The 16967-nt window shown below is 43.6% G+C and overlaps 1 protein-coding gene across 1 annotated transcript in view; it reads right to left on the bottom strand.

Annotated features, from left to right (window-relative positions):
* Positions 1–13787, bottom strand: part of TMEM241 (transmembrane protein 241) — a gene marked incomplete at its 5' end in the record, with an annotated part of 62264 nt that extends 48477 nt beyond the window's left edge. Inside the window, 5 exons of the mRNA XM_084260569.1 lie at positions 621–698; positions 3703–3784; positions 8487–8564; positions 11091–11137; positions 13716–13787. Of these exons, the coding sequence (XP_084116695.1) occupies positions 621–698; positions 3703–3784; positions 8487–8564; positions 11091–11137; positions 13716–13787 (357 nt within the window). The remainder of the gene's footprint in view (positions 1–620; positions 699–3702; positions 3785–8486; positions 8565–11090; positions 11138–13715) is intronic.
* Between the last annotated feature and the right edge of the window lie 3180 nt (positions 13788–16967).

Raw genomic sequence — 16967 nt, 5'->3', positions numbered from 1 at the left:
ACAGCAGCTCTCTGGTCAATTAGAAAAGCATTTCATAGCCTAAAAAGATGGATTCCCAGTGCTGTTTGCAAGAAACAAACCCAGCTTTTAGGAAAGGGAGCAGGAATTACTCTCCTGACTTTAAAAGATCTTGGGAGAGATTCTCAAGCATTCAAAACAAACCCAAAATGCACTGGCTTTCCTGCATTTCATATGGAGATGTGATCTATCTATAACCAGACAATGCATATAATACTAGGTATATTATGCTAGTTAGAGCTAAAGACCCATTCCTTCTCCCTCTCAGCTCAATGAGATTCTTATGTGGGGAATGAGAGAGGGACAATATTCATTTACAAAAGGAAAAAAAAAAAAGCAGGACCAAGCCAATCTTAAAAATGCAGATCAAGCTGTCGATACACATTTGCAGAGTTTCATCAACTAAAGGGGAAAAGAAAACATCAATATAGATACTTGTCAACAGCAAAGCTCTCACTGGGTCTCAGTAACGACTGGCAATCACAGGAAGACTAGAAAAGTACATGGCAGTTATGCCCATATTAAAAGAAATGAGGTGTCTTGTTACAGGGCAATTATATCACAAGAGGTACCCTGAATGTAGCAATTAATAGATCAATTACCTCCTTCTGCACAAACTTCTGGAACCCACAGGTTAAAACTTCCGCCGCGTTGTGCACGGTGAGGAACACTGGGATTGGCTGTCATTGGGAGAGAATAAAAACACCCAAATCATCCCAAAACACTCAGTCACATAGGCAAGGGGCATTTCTCTTAGGGATGGCTGTCCCACATGGTTGTGGGTTTTGGTTTTGTTACCGTTTTTTAAGCTGTAAACCCACACCACATCTCCTAAACAGGACTTAAACCCATTCTGATCACTATTACAAGGCACAGGTATCTTTTTTAAATGCAGACTTTGCTTGCTTCTTCTCCCACTTTGGAGTGCACTTCGTTTGTACACAGCTACCTCGGTGAGATTTTCTCCAGGTTTCTGCCTCTAGTTTTGCTTCTCTGTTCAAGCATCTGCAGCCTCCACAGTAAATAGTTCTCAGTAGTTTTCCCACCTCTGTCTACTGGTACTAAGAATATAGTATGACTCCTAGCAACAGAGTTACAGGCAAGATGATTTTATTTGATTGCTTTCAGTTACTGCTAGGAAAAGCTGCCCAAAATAAGAGCATAAACGTAATAGTTCATATACAAGTGATGTTGAAATTATACCCACTGAGGTATCTGGATACCATCCCAACATGAAATCATTAAGAAACAAACCCCAGTGATAACAATAATGAATCAAACACCCATCGCCCCAAGCAAATTCATCCAGAATTAGTGGTTCATAATACTTCCTTCAAATCAGAGCCATGGTCTCTGAGGCAGCTGAAACAGAAGCAATTCTGTCCACTTGTGTGGACCCAGAAACACAACAGTTACATCAAAACAACTTTTAACACCTCTAAACAAGCAAGGACTGAAAAACACACAAACACAACTAGCAAGAAGCTGTCAGCCCCAGCTTCACTGATTCTGAAAAACAATTTTCAACCCTGTTGCTGGACAACTGAGAACATAACACCACAAGTGTCAAACATAAGCGTTCCGAGCCTGACACAGTAATAGGAAAAGCAAGAAATAACCACGCACAAGGAAAGGTGACAGCAGAATTTACATTCTTCCTTTTATGAAGCCAGTTTATTGGGTTTTTCTTTCCTCCCCCTTGCTGTTGGCTCTTCCAAATGTGTTTTGGAGCCAACAATGGCTCCAGTTTGCCTAGCCCAGTTAACCTTCTCCATATGTCTATTGTCTTTGATGTGAGTATTTCTTAGATTTGTGCGCGGGCTTAATGCTTACGAAAAGAAAGGTTTGCTGGTTGGGCAGGCAGGGTGAATAGACTCTGTGCAAACCTCCCCTCGCAGCTCTGCATACTTCTGTTAATGCATCACAGTCCAGAGCTAAGCAGCCCTCCTCCACTTCCAGTCCTGAACTCCTGGGCAGGGGAGACTGCCAGCACCTCTAGGGAGAGGCACAAAAAGAGATTAAGATTGTAGCCCTGCCAGTATGCAGGCGTGTTTGAAAGTGGGTCTCCTTGGCTTTGATCAAAAAAAGTGCACGTAACTTCTGCTTTAGGAATAAACCCTCTTAATTCAAACACACTGCTGAGGTGAGCCAATTCAGGTACGAGTTTGGGACAGTCCATTCTCCTTCTCACCCATGTCATAAACTTGTTGTATTACAAGTTATAGTAAGTAAAGTTCCTGTGTAGGATTGAATTTAGCCCCAGTACAAAGTATAACACAGTAACTATGGCCTAAGACTCCTTGTCCTTTTGTCTTTCCTCCCAAAATGGCCAGAGAAATAGGCCTCTCAATCTCTGTTCACGTGCAACAAACAGCCCATCAGAAATGGGAGCTGTGCCTTAAGAAACGTTTGGGATACAAATCAAAACCATTCACTGACCCTCTGGCTCTTCAGTACCTCTCACACTGAATGACCAATGCAGGGACAGGAGAGAAACAAGGTAACTTACAGGATGACTGGGAAGTAAGAAGCAGCAGCAGAGCAGATGTGATTCATACCTCCTCTGCCTCCCAGGTGAGCAGCCAGAAAAGATGCTGCTGCCAAGGCTTTATTGCTGTTTCCAGACAGGATCCTTAGAGATCTCTGCTCAGTTTACACCAGGGAAGCCGAGTGGAACTTGCTCTGACAAGGAACCAAGTGGAAGTAAATGTAATCGCCCCGAGATGGAGCTAATCTGGAGGCATGGGGCATCTGAGCACATGCCTGTGCTTTCCAAAGGCCACCTGGGTCTGCGATGAGGCCCCTAGCTGTGTTCGTGACAAAGACTTCCTACCCTCTTCTGCCCTGCCATCCCTGAACTGGGATGTTCAAGGGATCACTACAAGGAGAATCTTGTCCAAAATTCCCTTTTGATCCTTCCTGGGGTTCAGGAGCTGGCAGGAGCAAGCTGGCTCTGGAGTTAGATTAAGAGGCAGTGACAGAATGCAGAAGGGGACTAGTGCAGAACCTGGCCTTGCAGACTGCGTAACAGCAGTAAAACATGGCTGGTTTGAAAAACTGTCACCACTTTTTCTTTTTTTCTTTATTTAAGAAAGACTGTATCATTTAAGTAAAAAGCATTCAACTTTAATGAAAGCAGATTTGAGATCCCCTAAACATTTGGTAGTTTATTGTGATTCAAATGGATCATAAAACTGATTAATCTAACTCTTCCCATAATCTCTTTCCAACCTTCAATTTATTTTTTCAAATCCTGTAAAGCATTAAAAGCCTCTCCCTGAAGTGGTCTTCATCCTTGTCCTGGAAGACCACTTCCCACAGTGTGGTGGCTGATCCCACAGTCACATTCCCCCTTCTGCAGTTACAGCTAGTAATGTCTTCAGAGTTTCTTCCCTATTTGCACAATTCAGGTCACCAAGGATCTGTTCTGCAAAACACTGAGTGCTCCAGAGAGATGCTGAATGCTTTGGACTGTCACAAAAGCGCTTTTTGACACCACTCAACACTTCCTAGGATTGTGGATTGCTGCTCTAGCACCATCAACAATGCACATTTTACTTTAATCCCTCCTCCCTTCTACCCTCACAACCCAGGAGCTGTATTAAACACCTTATGTGAAGGGAATGTTCTTTGCTCATAAAGAAGAGGTAGTAAAGAACCAACTTCTACTTGTGCCTTTCTTACCAATCTAGAGAGTGCCCTAGAGCCCGCATAAATAATGCCAACAAACAGCACTGAAGCAGGAAGCCATGACAGGATTTCAGACCTGTGAAAACAATTAAAATGCCATTAATTCACCATATTCACTTTACATTCAGTCAGCAACAGTTGCTTGCAAGGAATATAACAATATGTATATATGCACATATATTTCAGTGGTGTGCATACTACATTTGTTCCCTGATTGTTCAGTATTCCTCCCATGTAGTAAACAGCTCTGAGAGAGTAATTACTCACTCCATCTAAGCCCAGATAGGAGCTACCTGCAGGTACATTTTCTTTCTTTTACTTTTTTTCCATGGCTCCTCTGCCCACAAAACTGTTTGTTTCATAGCAATTACTTCCACTGGTTTTAAAGGAGAGGAATTTCAACGAGTTTCGTTGATGCACTGTGCAAGGAAGCAAGCCTGACAAGCCAAGGCATTAAATGGCGCACTTGCACAGACAACACACGTTTTCACTACGCACAAACACACTCGCCCACCCACGCATCCATTTCTCAGCCAGATTTACAAAGAGACTCTTCCTAAAGATCAGATTGTCTCTGTGGGAGCCTGTCTCTTGAGATTTCCTAATGATACTCCTTTGACTAAGGCAAACTCCTAGAGGCAGTTTGACAAGCAATGGAGGAATGAAGTCATCAGAGATTGAACTGATATTTGTATATTTTTTTAGCCATGGCTATTGCAGCAGGGTCAGGTTTAAGTTCTGGGAAAGGGATTCAGAATTTGTGTTTTTCCTTTTCCATCTTGGTACCTGATGGGAAAAAGGATCAGATAGGTGGTAAATTTCACAGGGAATAACTTCAGATTTTGAGCAAGAAAGGAAAGGAGTAGCAGTGATCTCAAGGCCTGATCCAAAGGCTTCCCAGGACTGCAGACACTGCTACCCTTATTAACTCTTCTCAAGCTTTGAACTAAAGTAAAAAAAATGTTAGTGAACAATGCTGGGTCTCAAAACAAAACCAAACTGCTTGTAGTTCCTTGATTTGGGTTACAGAGTCAACCAGCATGTGAGAGTTAAATCATCATTATGGGAACTGCTACTCTACCACACTTCACGGAACACAAGACAAACAGATCACCAAACGATGAAATCAGAATAGCCTGAATGAAGATAAAACACTCCCAAAGATTCACATGAACACAGACAAGGGAAAAAACTAAACATCCCATTTCTTCTTTTTACTTAGTCCTTGTTTTGGCAGGGATAGAGTTAATGTTCTCCCTAGCAGCCGGTACAGTGCTGTGTTTTGGATTTAGGATGAGAGCAATGTTGATAACACACTGATGTTTTATTTGTTGCTAAACTGTGAAGGACTTCTCAGCTTCTCATAATGGCCTGGGGTGGGTGCACAAGAAGCTGGGAAGACACAGCCAGTACAGCTGACCCAGGCTGGCCAAGGATATTCCACACCACATGACATCATGCTCCCTACATAACTTGGGGGGAGGTTGGCCTGTGGGTGCCACAGCTCGGGAACTAGCTGGGCATCAGTCAGTGTGTGGTGAGCAATTGTGCTGTGCATCACTTGTTTTTGTATATTACTATTATAATCATCATCATGTCCTATTAAACTGTTTTAATCTCAGCCTGTGAGTTTTTTGTGGTGGTTTTTTAATTCTCTCCCCCATCCCGCTGGCTGAAGGGTGGGAGGATGCCAGCAAACCCGATTTCTATCCATAATTCTCGAAGATACTTGATAAAAAACCCAAGGTAATGAAAAGAGAGTAATCTCTAGATCCTTTCACTGGCATAAATAATTGCTCTGTTCTTTGAGGAAGTCACCAACATTTTTTTCAAGTTACCAGCTTCCACTGGAAGTCAATAACCTCGGACACCAACACAAATACCCCCACCTGATTGGAACTGCAACAAATGGAAGAGGGAAGGAATAAAAGAAAGGAGGACTGGGAAGATGAAAGGAACACACCATGAAAACTGAATTTTCATTTCAAGCATAACAGTCTTTCATGTTCCCCCCCACTAAATTCTAGGAATACCAAATATATCTTCATCTCCAGTGCAATGCTGTGAAGTGCAATGGAAAAGGATTTCAGATGCTTTTTCCATGATGTAAGGGTAGAATTTTATGCTGCCAAGTGGGAATTTCAGGACTGAAAAAGAATGCATGGATGTTTGATGTAACGTGTCAGCACCAACAATCTGTCTTGGATGTAAACCAATTAGTAGCTTCTTATGTTGGCAACACAGTCATGTACATGCAAAACAGGAAAGCTCAGCGACATAAAGAACCGATGAGCCTGTGGTTGTAGGGCTAGATCCAAAGCCCACTAAAGTCAATGGGCAGCTTCCCCTAAGCCACACTTTGGGGCTTTGGCTTAAGCAAGGCTCTGAGCCACTGCTTAGCTGTGGGGAAAATTCAGCACTACAAGAAACACCAACCAGAACACATACAGCTTGAGTGCCTACAAGGGGAAGGCAGGAGTGGGGTGGCAGATCACAATGCTGGAAGCATTATTTAGATGCTACACATATTCCTCTGCACTCCCACAGTGCCCTTGCTTTGGATGACAGACAGGTACCATTCACCCTTCAGATGCATCAGTAATGGTGACAGAATCTCCTACAGCTGGGGCTACTGGAGGGAAGCAGATGAAAAGCACAAAATGTAAGGAACACTAAATAATGTATTTTTATTTGGTTTTTACTGTAAAGCTAGCATTTCTGACTTTAGACAAAGGGTGCTGATTTCAATGTAGTAAAATAATTCTGCTGAGACACTTTGGGATAACATGAAGTGGCTCAGAGAGCACATGAGACCAGTCCACACGACAGAAATACCAAAGCTTTATGGAAATAAACAAAAAATAGTGTATTATTTGAACAATGGTAAGACTGGGAACTGGATATGATTTTCTCAAGTATCTTATACACACACCAAAGAAACCACAAAACCCCAGATAGATTCAGAAACCAATACTCTGTTGGGAGGGGCAGAGAGGATGACCTCACCTTTGGAGGGGGAAGGAGCTTGATGAGAAGTGGTGGACATTATGTTTGTTGGGGAAATTGTTGTTTGGTTAGTTTGGGGGATGTTTTGGTATGTTTTTGTGGGTTTGGTGATTTTTTAAAATACAGGATATATATGCCCTATGCCCAGTTTGGCAAATCATTAAACCACATGCCTCAATCCCCTGAAGAAATTCAGATTTAAAGTCATTCTTAAGTAGTTGGCTGAATTGTAAAACATCCATTAATTCTGTCCATTTCATTCGGTCTATTCGAGAACAGGCGTTCTGTGTTAGATAAACTAAGGGGGTTCTCAGGAGCTATTTTACTCCCTTTTCCAATGGCGCGCTGACATCTAGTGGCCTGAAGTCTCCATCGTCAAAACACGAACTAATTTTTCACCAAAACTTTAATTTGATTTTAAAAAGTCCTCTTCAACAGTAGAAAATGGCTGTGTTCTGTATTTAGTGTCTCATGAGTTTTGAGAAAAAGAAAAAAATAATAACCAAAGCATCTTCCCAGAGCTAGGAAGAAAAACTAAAGACTAAACTTCTTTAATTCTCCTATTTAAAGCAAAAGTAATCATCGAGTGATGAAAAGTTGATCTAGAAAGGACATTACTGATGGCTGCATTCCTCTGTCCTTTAGGCTGTCTGTGAAGACAAAATCTGCATAACAATATATATTTTATAGTAATATATGTATCAGTAACTGCCACTAAAGCAAGGCTTGAACCATAATCCTGCCTCTGCCTACATCACTCCTCACACCTTTAATGGCAATATCCTAATTTTATCTACACTGCAGATAAGAGATAGGAAGTTAAATTCTGGTTCTATTTATACTTTCACTTAAGTTTCAGTAGTGACATGAAACTTGGACATGAAAACAAATTTATCCTGGTTCTTCTGACATATATGTAGGATTTTATTCCAAATGAGGAGATTCAGTTTTGCAAACAGAAAATTCACCCACACAGAATCACTGAAAAAAGGCTATATCTGAATAGAATTTGGGCAGTCATCTAGTCCAGAATCCCCAGCATCAGACAGGACTCCAAATGTCTCCAGAGATGGACATTCAACAACTGCTGTGGGCATACATCTTCTATATTATATTTTGCAAACTAAAAAACATATACCCCACAGTCCATACCGCAGAATGGATTCACCTGAGCAGAGTACATCATGCTGGACAATTCTGCTGCAAGTTGCTGTCACACTCAGTACAAGTAGATGACCTTTTAATTTGGGGTTTGAGTATTGTATCAGTCTGGTACTTCAGTAGCTGCTGTTGCAGTGCAGTTAAAAATGCTAGAGTTAGCCAAGGGTGAACCATTCCCATTTTTGTGACACACCTCTTATAGAAAAAGATCACATTTGTGGACTTCCCCACACTGAGGTTTTGGGGAAACATGTGTCAACACTCTTAACTAACATTACAAGGTTTCTCATGTAATACTGTAAAATAATCCAGGAAAGAGATATGGACAGACTGTTGGCTAAGTTATCTGTAGAGTCTTCACTACTGCTTTTTTGGTTGCCTAACTAAGGTTAAATCAAATCCACTTCATATTAGCAAGCAGATGGAATTGTGTCATTGAACATTCACGAGACAAAACCACAAGATCTCTCCTACACCTGGGAAGCAGAACACAAACACACACACACCAGCTTGTATTTTAGCAAGTTAGTATCTTCCACAACCAACTTAACTATGTCGTAACTCAACAACAGAAAATAGGCAGGTAGCAGACACTGAAAACCCCACAATACCTGGAACACAAGTTTATCTCCACCCAGCCCAGCTTCCAGGAGATGTGAAGCAGAAGTCCACCCACTAATGTCTGCCACCTGAAACAGAAACAAAACAGTACCTGTGAATTGCTTTTGCTTTTTAACCATGTGGAGTATTACCTTAGAATCCCCAGAATTTCTCATAACTCTTGTTATTGACCAATTCTCTGGGTTTCCAGGGATGCCACTATTCCTCTTTGAAGCTTACATGTTTATGGGTCTTTACTTCCTCCAAGTTTTCAAAACCTCTTGTTTCAAATGTTTTGTAAATCACCATCTACCACAATTACCTCAGTCGTGTTACTGAATCCTCACTTTATCATCTCTGCCCACGCAAGCGTTACACTAACAGCGATGTTACAGCGACGATGATCTGAAGATGCAGGTGAGGCGAGGTTTGTGACAAGAGATAATTATCTTCTCATATATAAACCTCTATTGTTAGAATAAATAAACATGATCTCAGGATTCAAAGACTCGCTTCCGCTGAAGTAACAGGCCCCAAGCATGACGCCTTTAGGCCTAGCAGCTTCAGACATTAACTCTATGACTTCCCGTGGTTATCTGTGATGGGCTTACATTATGAACTCCCTCAAACTCAGACTGCTTCCCACACTCCCCTCATCTTGTGTAGCTGGTACCAAGAGAAGAGTCATCAACAGTAACATTATTATGCTTCTGATTCTGAGCTTCCAGAGCAAACATCCTTACAGCCAGAAAACCCGGCATATAACCACAGTGCTGTGGTTTTTCCTCACAGAAAAGGTCTGTAGGAATCACATACATTCCACACTGACTTCTCTAATGACTTACCCTACCATAAAGACATTCCTTAGTCTATTAGGGAAATAGTATGTGAAATGCTTGCAGATAACTTATTTTAAAGCTTAAGACAAAGTGTGTATCACTGTTAATGTTAAGTTATTAGCTTCCTTCTTCCTTAAGCTAGTGGCTTTCAGAGAGGTGTTTCATATGTCTTGGGCAAAAATCCTTAAAACATCTAGCACAGTTCAGAGAGAGATGCCATACTAGAGCGTTAAATCACATGAACATCTGTAACAGGTATAGCGAAGATTTTGTTTACTATTCCCACTCATTTCAATGCATTTAAGAAATGACTTAAAATATCGCTCACCCATAGGTAAATAAACAAATATTCACTCTATGCAGTATTACATGCAGAGGGACAGCATCAGAAAAGAGAGCTTGCTGTCTACACGGGTATGATGGATATTCAGTGCTACTACCAAAACTCACTTCACCTTTTTAAAATGACCATATGAGACCTTAAAAGCCAGGTATCCCTGATGTTTGTTGCAGGCTTGACCACGCTCTGTTCCAAGCCAGCAGTGAGTCCCCATCAACTTCATTGTGAAGAATGTCTTGTCTCAGGTTTTAAGGACAGAAATTGATGTTAGTAACAGCTCCAGATCCTTAGCACTATGCAACATAGTCTTAGATTATATAGGGAACGTAAACAATGACAACAAACAGTAATAACATGAACTGAGAATAACACTCTTCACCACCTTTGCTCACCCGTCATAGCTCTGAATGAAGGAGCATCTGAGCCATTTAATAATTATCAAGGAAAGGACACCTTTAAAAGCCAGAATTTAATGAAAAAAGTATTAAGGTGCTGAGATGCATCTCCAAATAATAGAAAGAGGAAATAACTGGGCTAATAGACATACCATCAGGCAGCTGCTTGCTATGCTTTTTCATTGTTGATTTACCACACTTGTATTTCACACACATTACTCAAAACCCCCTTCCCGATATGATAAAAGCCTTGTCCAATAGACAAGCCTGTACGTGTGTCAGAACTGAAGAAAGCATTTGCTGTATATTTAACAGAGCTGAGTACACTCAAAGGAAATTCCCAAGGCAATTATTCTTAGAGCTGATCATACTCCTGGGCCTGCAAGTCAGGCAAAAATATAAGCCACAAAAAGCAGCAGCAAGGGAATCAAAGATACCCAGTGCCTGCAGATTTTACCATTATCTCAAAAGAACAAATGGGGAAAGTCTTGACCATGAGAGGCTGCATTTTCACTAGAGGTCTCACAAACTGTGAGCAGCTCTGACAGTGTTTATAGATACTTGACAAAACATGTCTTAATGATTGCAATATATCATGACAGTGACTTGTGCTGCAGGGTTACAACAAAAGCTAGGCATAAAAATAAGCACCATGATATTTGCGTATGCCTAAAGATGGGTGTCAGGTTGGTTTTCATTAGCATAGTGAACAAATACACCACAACTGCACATTGTCCATGAGTGACATTTCCAAAGACAGGCTGTACTAGAATTGCTACTTTTATATTCTGAAGCATAATACTTTCAGAAAAATGAGAAATGATAGAGTCTATACATCTTAATTGCATCACCACCATGATGTTTAAAAATTAACCAAGACAAATTAATGAATGGTTTACAAAGGCTTCCTGAAGTAGGTTCTTTAAACAGCAAAAGCCAGTAATGACAAGAGGTACAAAAGTTAGCTTCAGCATGGCACAGCAAGACATTTGCTGATTAAAGTAATTTTTCAAAGAACTGTATTCTAAAAATGGTACTTACCCTTGAAATAGGGTAGGGTAGGTAAATTTCAGGACAGACAGGACATACTGGAAAACAAACACCAAATTAATGAACATCAGACACCTACAGCTTATAACATTAACAAACAATCCAACAAAACACAGAAAGTTTCTATCAAAATAAAGAAAAATAAAAAGACAACAAAAAAAGTCAGTAATTTCTCTTCCCATGCCAGAACTGCTGGATGCTGCACAAGTCACTGTGGAAGGTAGCAGACACTAAAGTACAGGTGTGGAGTGGACACACTGAAAAAGGCTACCTTCTGTGTTGCACTCTCACTTTCTGAACACACACCATGCATCACACTGAAAAGGATTAACAGGAACAAAAAGGCACAATCCCTTATCACTTAAAACCACCTCATACCTCAGAGGCAACCCTTGGCAGAATCAATACCAATAATCTTAACATAATTGTCTCCTGATGATTAATTCATCTTGCAGACCTAATATTCCATTCATTTTGTGCAAAATATTAAACAGACCATAAAGCCCTTTGGAGATGTAATATGCAGGGACAAAAAAGCAAAGCTTCTGTGTCGTTGCTTTAGGATGCTTCATCAGGGCTTTTGTGTATAGATGCTAGTGTCTTTTCCCACTCTATATGTATATATGCAAAGGAGAAGAATGGCTGCAGGTTCCTCAGAGGAAAGGGACATACCATTCCTTCCAGGAGCCAGCAGAAGTTGTTGATGGCAAAGTGAGAAGCTGAAAGCTTTCAACAGAGAGGAAACTCTGCTGAGCACTTTGCAAGGTCCAGGATTTGTGTTGATTCACAAAGGGCTGTGTTACACATAAGCTTGTCTGAACTGCCACATGGGTTTTAAATCAGGACAATACACCTGCACATGTCCTCACCTCCACTTGCATTTACATACTTCCTGCAACAACTGAAAGGTCTATATTCTGGTTATTTTTAACTTCATTGCACTAGCCTGCATTCAGGTTTGAAAAAAGGTCTTATGTTAAAGTTCTTCCATCTTCCTCTCAAGTATAGTTAAGCCAAGGACCTTTTTCCAATGCATGATGCAATCTGGCACCTAGTCTAGCCCTTTTCTGTTTAACTAATGACTGCTTATAGCAGTCTATCACATTAAGTGTATTACCTCTCCCTATGAACTTTGCCTCTTTTCTGGTCTTCAGTCTACTTCTAGGCATCCTTAATAGCAAGTATATCCTTGGGAGGGACACAAGTCACCAATGCCAAGAAGAGATTTCATTTTCACCTCTGAAGTGCTGCTTTTCAATACCTCTCCCCCTGGAAACCCATACCCTGGTTGCTTCAAAAGCATCTTTCAGAAATCTGCACCGGAAACACAAATGCACTTTCTGATGAACAGGGCAGCAGGGAGCCGTTGCTCGCTCTCTCTCTCACACCCAGAGTGAATAACCTGCTTCAAACGATGTTTAAACTACACTATTTTATTCACAGTGTGGCCATCTTCAGCTTTCTACTTCTTGGACATTTCAACAGGCACCTAGGCTGTGCAGCAGCAAACGAGACTTCTCGTCCTTCATCTGCAGGTTCACGAAACTTTCAAAGGGCCTGTGGAAGTCAGTATTTGCTTCACCACCACTACAATGCTTTGAATATTTCAGACTTCTCCCTTGGATGCTTGGTATCCTTGTTGCAGGTAACAGACGTTTTTGGGGAATGACTGTGCGTTCACTCAATGGTTAGAATCATAGAATCAATCATAGAATCATAGGGGTTGGACGGGACCTCGAGAGATCATCGGGTCCAACCCCCCTGCCAAAGCAGCTCCCTAGGACATATCACTCAGACAGGCGTCCAGGCAGGTCTTGAATATCTCTAGAGATGGAGACTCCACAACCCCCCTGGGCAGCCTGTCCCAGGGCTCTGTCACCCTCACTGTGAAAAAGTTTTTCCTCCAACTTGCAGCCATTGCCCCTTGTCCTGTCCCCACAGACCACTGAAAAGGGGCTGGCTGATTCCTCCTGCATCCCCTGCTTCAGATAATTATAAACTTTAATTAGGTCCCCCCTTAGTCTTCTCTTCTCAAGGCTGAACAGTCCCAACTTACTCAGCCTGTCCTCATAGAGGAGATGCCCCAGGCCCTTCATCATCTTCGTAGCCCTTCTTTGGACTCTCTCCAGGAGATCCCTGTCCTTTTTATACCAAGGAGATACCCAATGATGAAATACAGTCAGCATCACTGGTGCTTTCGAAGGAACACAACTGCTGGCTCTGTAACTAACGTTTCATTCATTAAGCGATACGATGTCACCCCTTTACTCTCCCGGGTATGCCGTTAGCAACTCACGTACCTCACGGAGAGGCAGAGGCACGGCACGCTGAGGAAAACGCGAGCAGCGGGAGCAGGCAGCTATGTGCTCCGTTACGAGCGGACGCGGGGATGGGCAGCGGGGGGCCACGGCGCTGACATGCCAGGGGCTTCAGCCACCCGCGGGGCAGTCCTGCTCCGGGAGGGGCCGACTCGCCGACCCTCCCGCGTCCCCGCACTTACCTCGCCCTCTCAGGCGCGGCGCCCCGCCGCTGCTAGAGCGAATGAAGTGCCCCCCGCAATCCCGCTCCGCCCCGCCCCTCCGAGATTCGGGCGGCTCCCCTCCCCCCCGCCCTCACCTTGTTGGTGAAGTAGGACGCCAGGTAGAAGAGGCAGAAGGCGAGGCCGCCCGCCGACCTCTTCAAATACATCTGTCACCGCACACCCCGCCGCGAACGCCTCGGTGCGCGGGTCCGCTCCGCGGCGGCCATCGCAGCGACACGTAGCGCCGCGGCCGCTCCAATGGGCACCGGGCTCCCGCCGCCCGGCACCGCCTCCTTAAAGCGCCGGTGCTGCCGCCTCGCCGCGGTGCCGTCCAGCTCTGGGGGAAAGGAAGGGCGCCGGTACCGGCGGGTGAAACTTTGGGCCTGAGCCGACCCTGTGCCCTCACAGCCTAGAAGGCCAAGCCGTGTCCTGGGCTGTATCACAAACAGCATGACCAGCAGCAGGTCGAGGGAGGTGATTCTGCCCCTCTGCTCTGGTAGGACCCCGCCTGGGGTGCTGCGTCCAGCTCAGGGGTGCCTAGTACAGGAAAGACATGGAGCTGCTGGAGAGAGGCCAGAGGAAGGCCATGAAGATGACCAGAGGGCTGGAGCACCTCTCCTGTGAAGAGGTGCTGTGAGAGTTGGGCTTGTTCTGCATGGAGAAGGCTCCGGGGTGACCCTGGGAAGGAGCCTACAAGAAAGGTGGAGAGGTACTGTTTATCAGGGAGTGTAGTGATAGGGCAAGGGGTAATGGGTTTAAACTCAAGGAGAGTAGATTTCAACTGCTAGGAAGACATTCTTCAGTCTGAGCGTGGTGACGTACTGAAGAGGTTACCCAGAGAGGTGGTAGATGTTTCATCCCTGGCAACACTCAAGATCAGGCTGGATGGGGCTGGCTCTGAGCAATCTGATGTACTTGAAGATGTCCCTGCTTATTGCAGAGCATACGTAGACTACATGGCCTGTAAAGGTCCCTTCCAACCCAGAATGTTCTGTGATAGATTCATCAGTGATGTATAAACTATAAATATTTGAGGGACATAGAGAAGCAGTGAAAGACATGCCCTACCGATGTTTTATGAAGGCATCAGTAAACCTTGTTTGTCTCCTATCTGGTATTAGCAAGGCCCTATCTTTGCAGTTCTCAGATAATGCAAAGTACAGGGCTCTCTGTACACGTACACCCTGGTTTTAGAGACCAGAGCAAAGCTGCAAAAATAAGGAAGTGAGTGTGGCCTAACCTGGGGAGGAGGGCACTAACTGGTAGACCAGAGACCAAATCCAGCCCACAAAATGAGCCTGTCTAATCTGCTATGTTTAGCCTCAAAAGGCAAAATCAGCAGACAGAGCACAACAGCTCAACTTTCTCTGCTGCACCAAGACAAATTCAAGCACTTTGGGCCATCAGACACAGTCCTGTCTGGTTCATGAGGAGGTGGCCCAAACCAGACATGATTTCCAGTGCTGAAAGGTTTGTTCTATCCAAGCCTACAGAGATAACTGTCACGCCACAGCAATGGATGTGATAGAGGTGGCAGGGCAGGTGATACAGCAGTTCCACTTTGCAGAGCATGTGTTAAAAAAGCTCCAAAAATCTGTATGCACGTCAAATGTGTACTTTGCAGACAAAAGTACACTTTACATTGCATCACCAGTTCAGGATGGAAAACTTTAAAAAAAGCATTCAAAAAGTTTACAGGTATCTGCAACCACTAGCCTAAATAAGTATAGGAATACTTTTGACATTACAGTGATAATCTCTCTCTGTGCTTCTTGTGGTATTTCTTATTAAAATTGAGAGACTCAGGCCAAGACGAGCTATCTTTCTACAGCAAAATGCAGGATCAGATCTGAATTCTTCAGCTGCTTACAGTGAGGGATTATGAATGAAGGTAGAAATTTATACCGACATTGTTTATCATGAGTAACTTGAATTACATATTAAGTAACTGCTATACAGCTTTGTAATTATTTTTAGTAATATGAAGGGAAGTTGCTATCTAGATTTTATTTTATTAGGAGATAAGAGTGTGTGGCAAAGGATTTTGTTTACATGTAATTTTACAGAAAAATTATTAAAATTCAGTTCAATAGTTGATCCATTCAAGCATTGAATGATCCAGAGGTTGTGGGGTCAAGGCCTAATCGTCTAATTAGTCTCTTAATATTTAAGAGACTAATAGAAAAGATTTATTTCTGAACACTGAAATCATAATAAAAGACATAGGAGTATTAAGTCATTGTTAATGTCTTTTTTCACTAAAACCTACCAAAACCAGTTTTCTGGCTAAAGTAATGATTTTTCTTGAGGCAGGAAGACATTGCTTTGACATTTTGCACGTTTATAAGACTGATAAATTCAACCAAAGAAGATAGAAGGGGGCACAGAAGCAATCTTCATACCCCAAAAAGGTGATTGCAGAGAGGAATAATCTCTTTTCACCAGGGTTAGGGGCAGAGAGGATGAGGACAACACTGGTGTTGCATGACCAGATCTGGCCATCCTGATGCCTCTGTGGCACGCCCCTGTGTCGTGCCAGCAGGCTGTGCGTGGCCAAGGCAAGCGTTACGACCTGGTCCTGACCCTCTTCCGAACAGTCTGCCCTTTAGACTTTCTGCGGGAATGAACGCTAGAACAGATTGTCTTTGGAGATTCTCATGTCTTACGTCATTGAAGGTTGTTAAGGACAAACTAGGTGAGTTTTGCCTGACAAGAGTTGATTCTTGCGTGCCTGAGAGTCAGGAGAGTGGCTCTTGCTGGGCCCGCCCTGGCAGCGGGGCTTTGTGAGATGTGTAACGGGGAACTTAACTCTGAACAGGCCAGGGGTGCCGCAGGGGCTGTACAACCTCTTCCCACTTCTCCTGCTCTTGCAGCCAGACGGCTTCGTGGGGCTGTTTTTCTGGTTACCCACGGCAGCTGTGGCAGTGTATTTGTCTTTGTGTGCAGATACCTCAGAGAGCCGGAGGTGGGCCAGCCCCAAGGAGGTTTCTAGGCGTTGCTTCCTTCCTGCTGGAGGTTTGCTCCAGCAGCTGTCTGCCAGCCACCGTGCAGGGCAGGGGCAGCGTCGTGGAGCTGCCCCTGCCCTGGACATGGGGCGTTCTAGTCACAAGGCAGTGTAAACACTACATGCCACACTGGGGTGTAGCAGCGGGCAGCTCACACAGGAACCGTTTCGCTTTGTACCGACAGTGAGTTAAGGGACATGGGGCAAGTGAACTCCTCCACTTACAGCCTTCTGCGTGTGGGACCCCCCATCCCCCGATTCGCTCGGTAACTCCCTTCGGTAACCCTAACGTCGCTCACTGGCTTATCCAGTGTTACCCCGTTTGGTGTCCTGTCAGCACAGC

The sequence above is a fragment of the Gallinula chloropus genome (genome assembly GCF_964237585.1).
Source record: "Gallinula chloropus genome assembly, chromosome: 2".
NCBI lineage: Eukaryota > Metazoa > Chordata > Aves > Gruiformes > Rallidae > Gallinula > Gallinula chloropus.
Note: the sequence above shows the minus strand (reverse complement) of the source record. Positions and strands in the feature narration are given on the sequence as shown.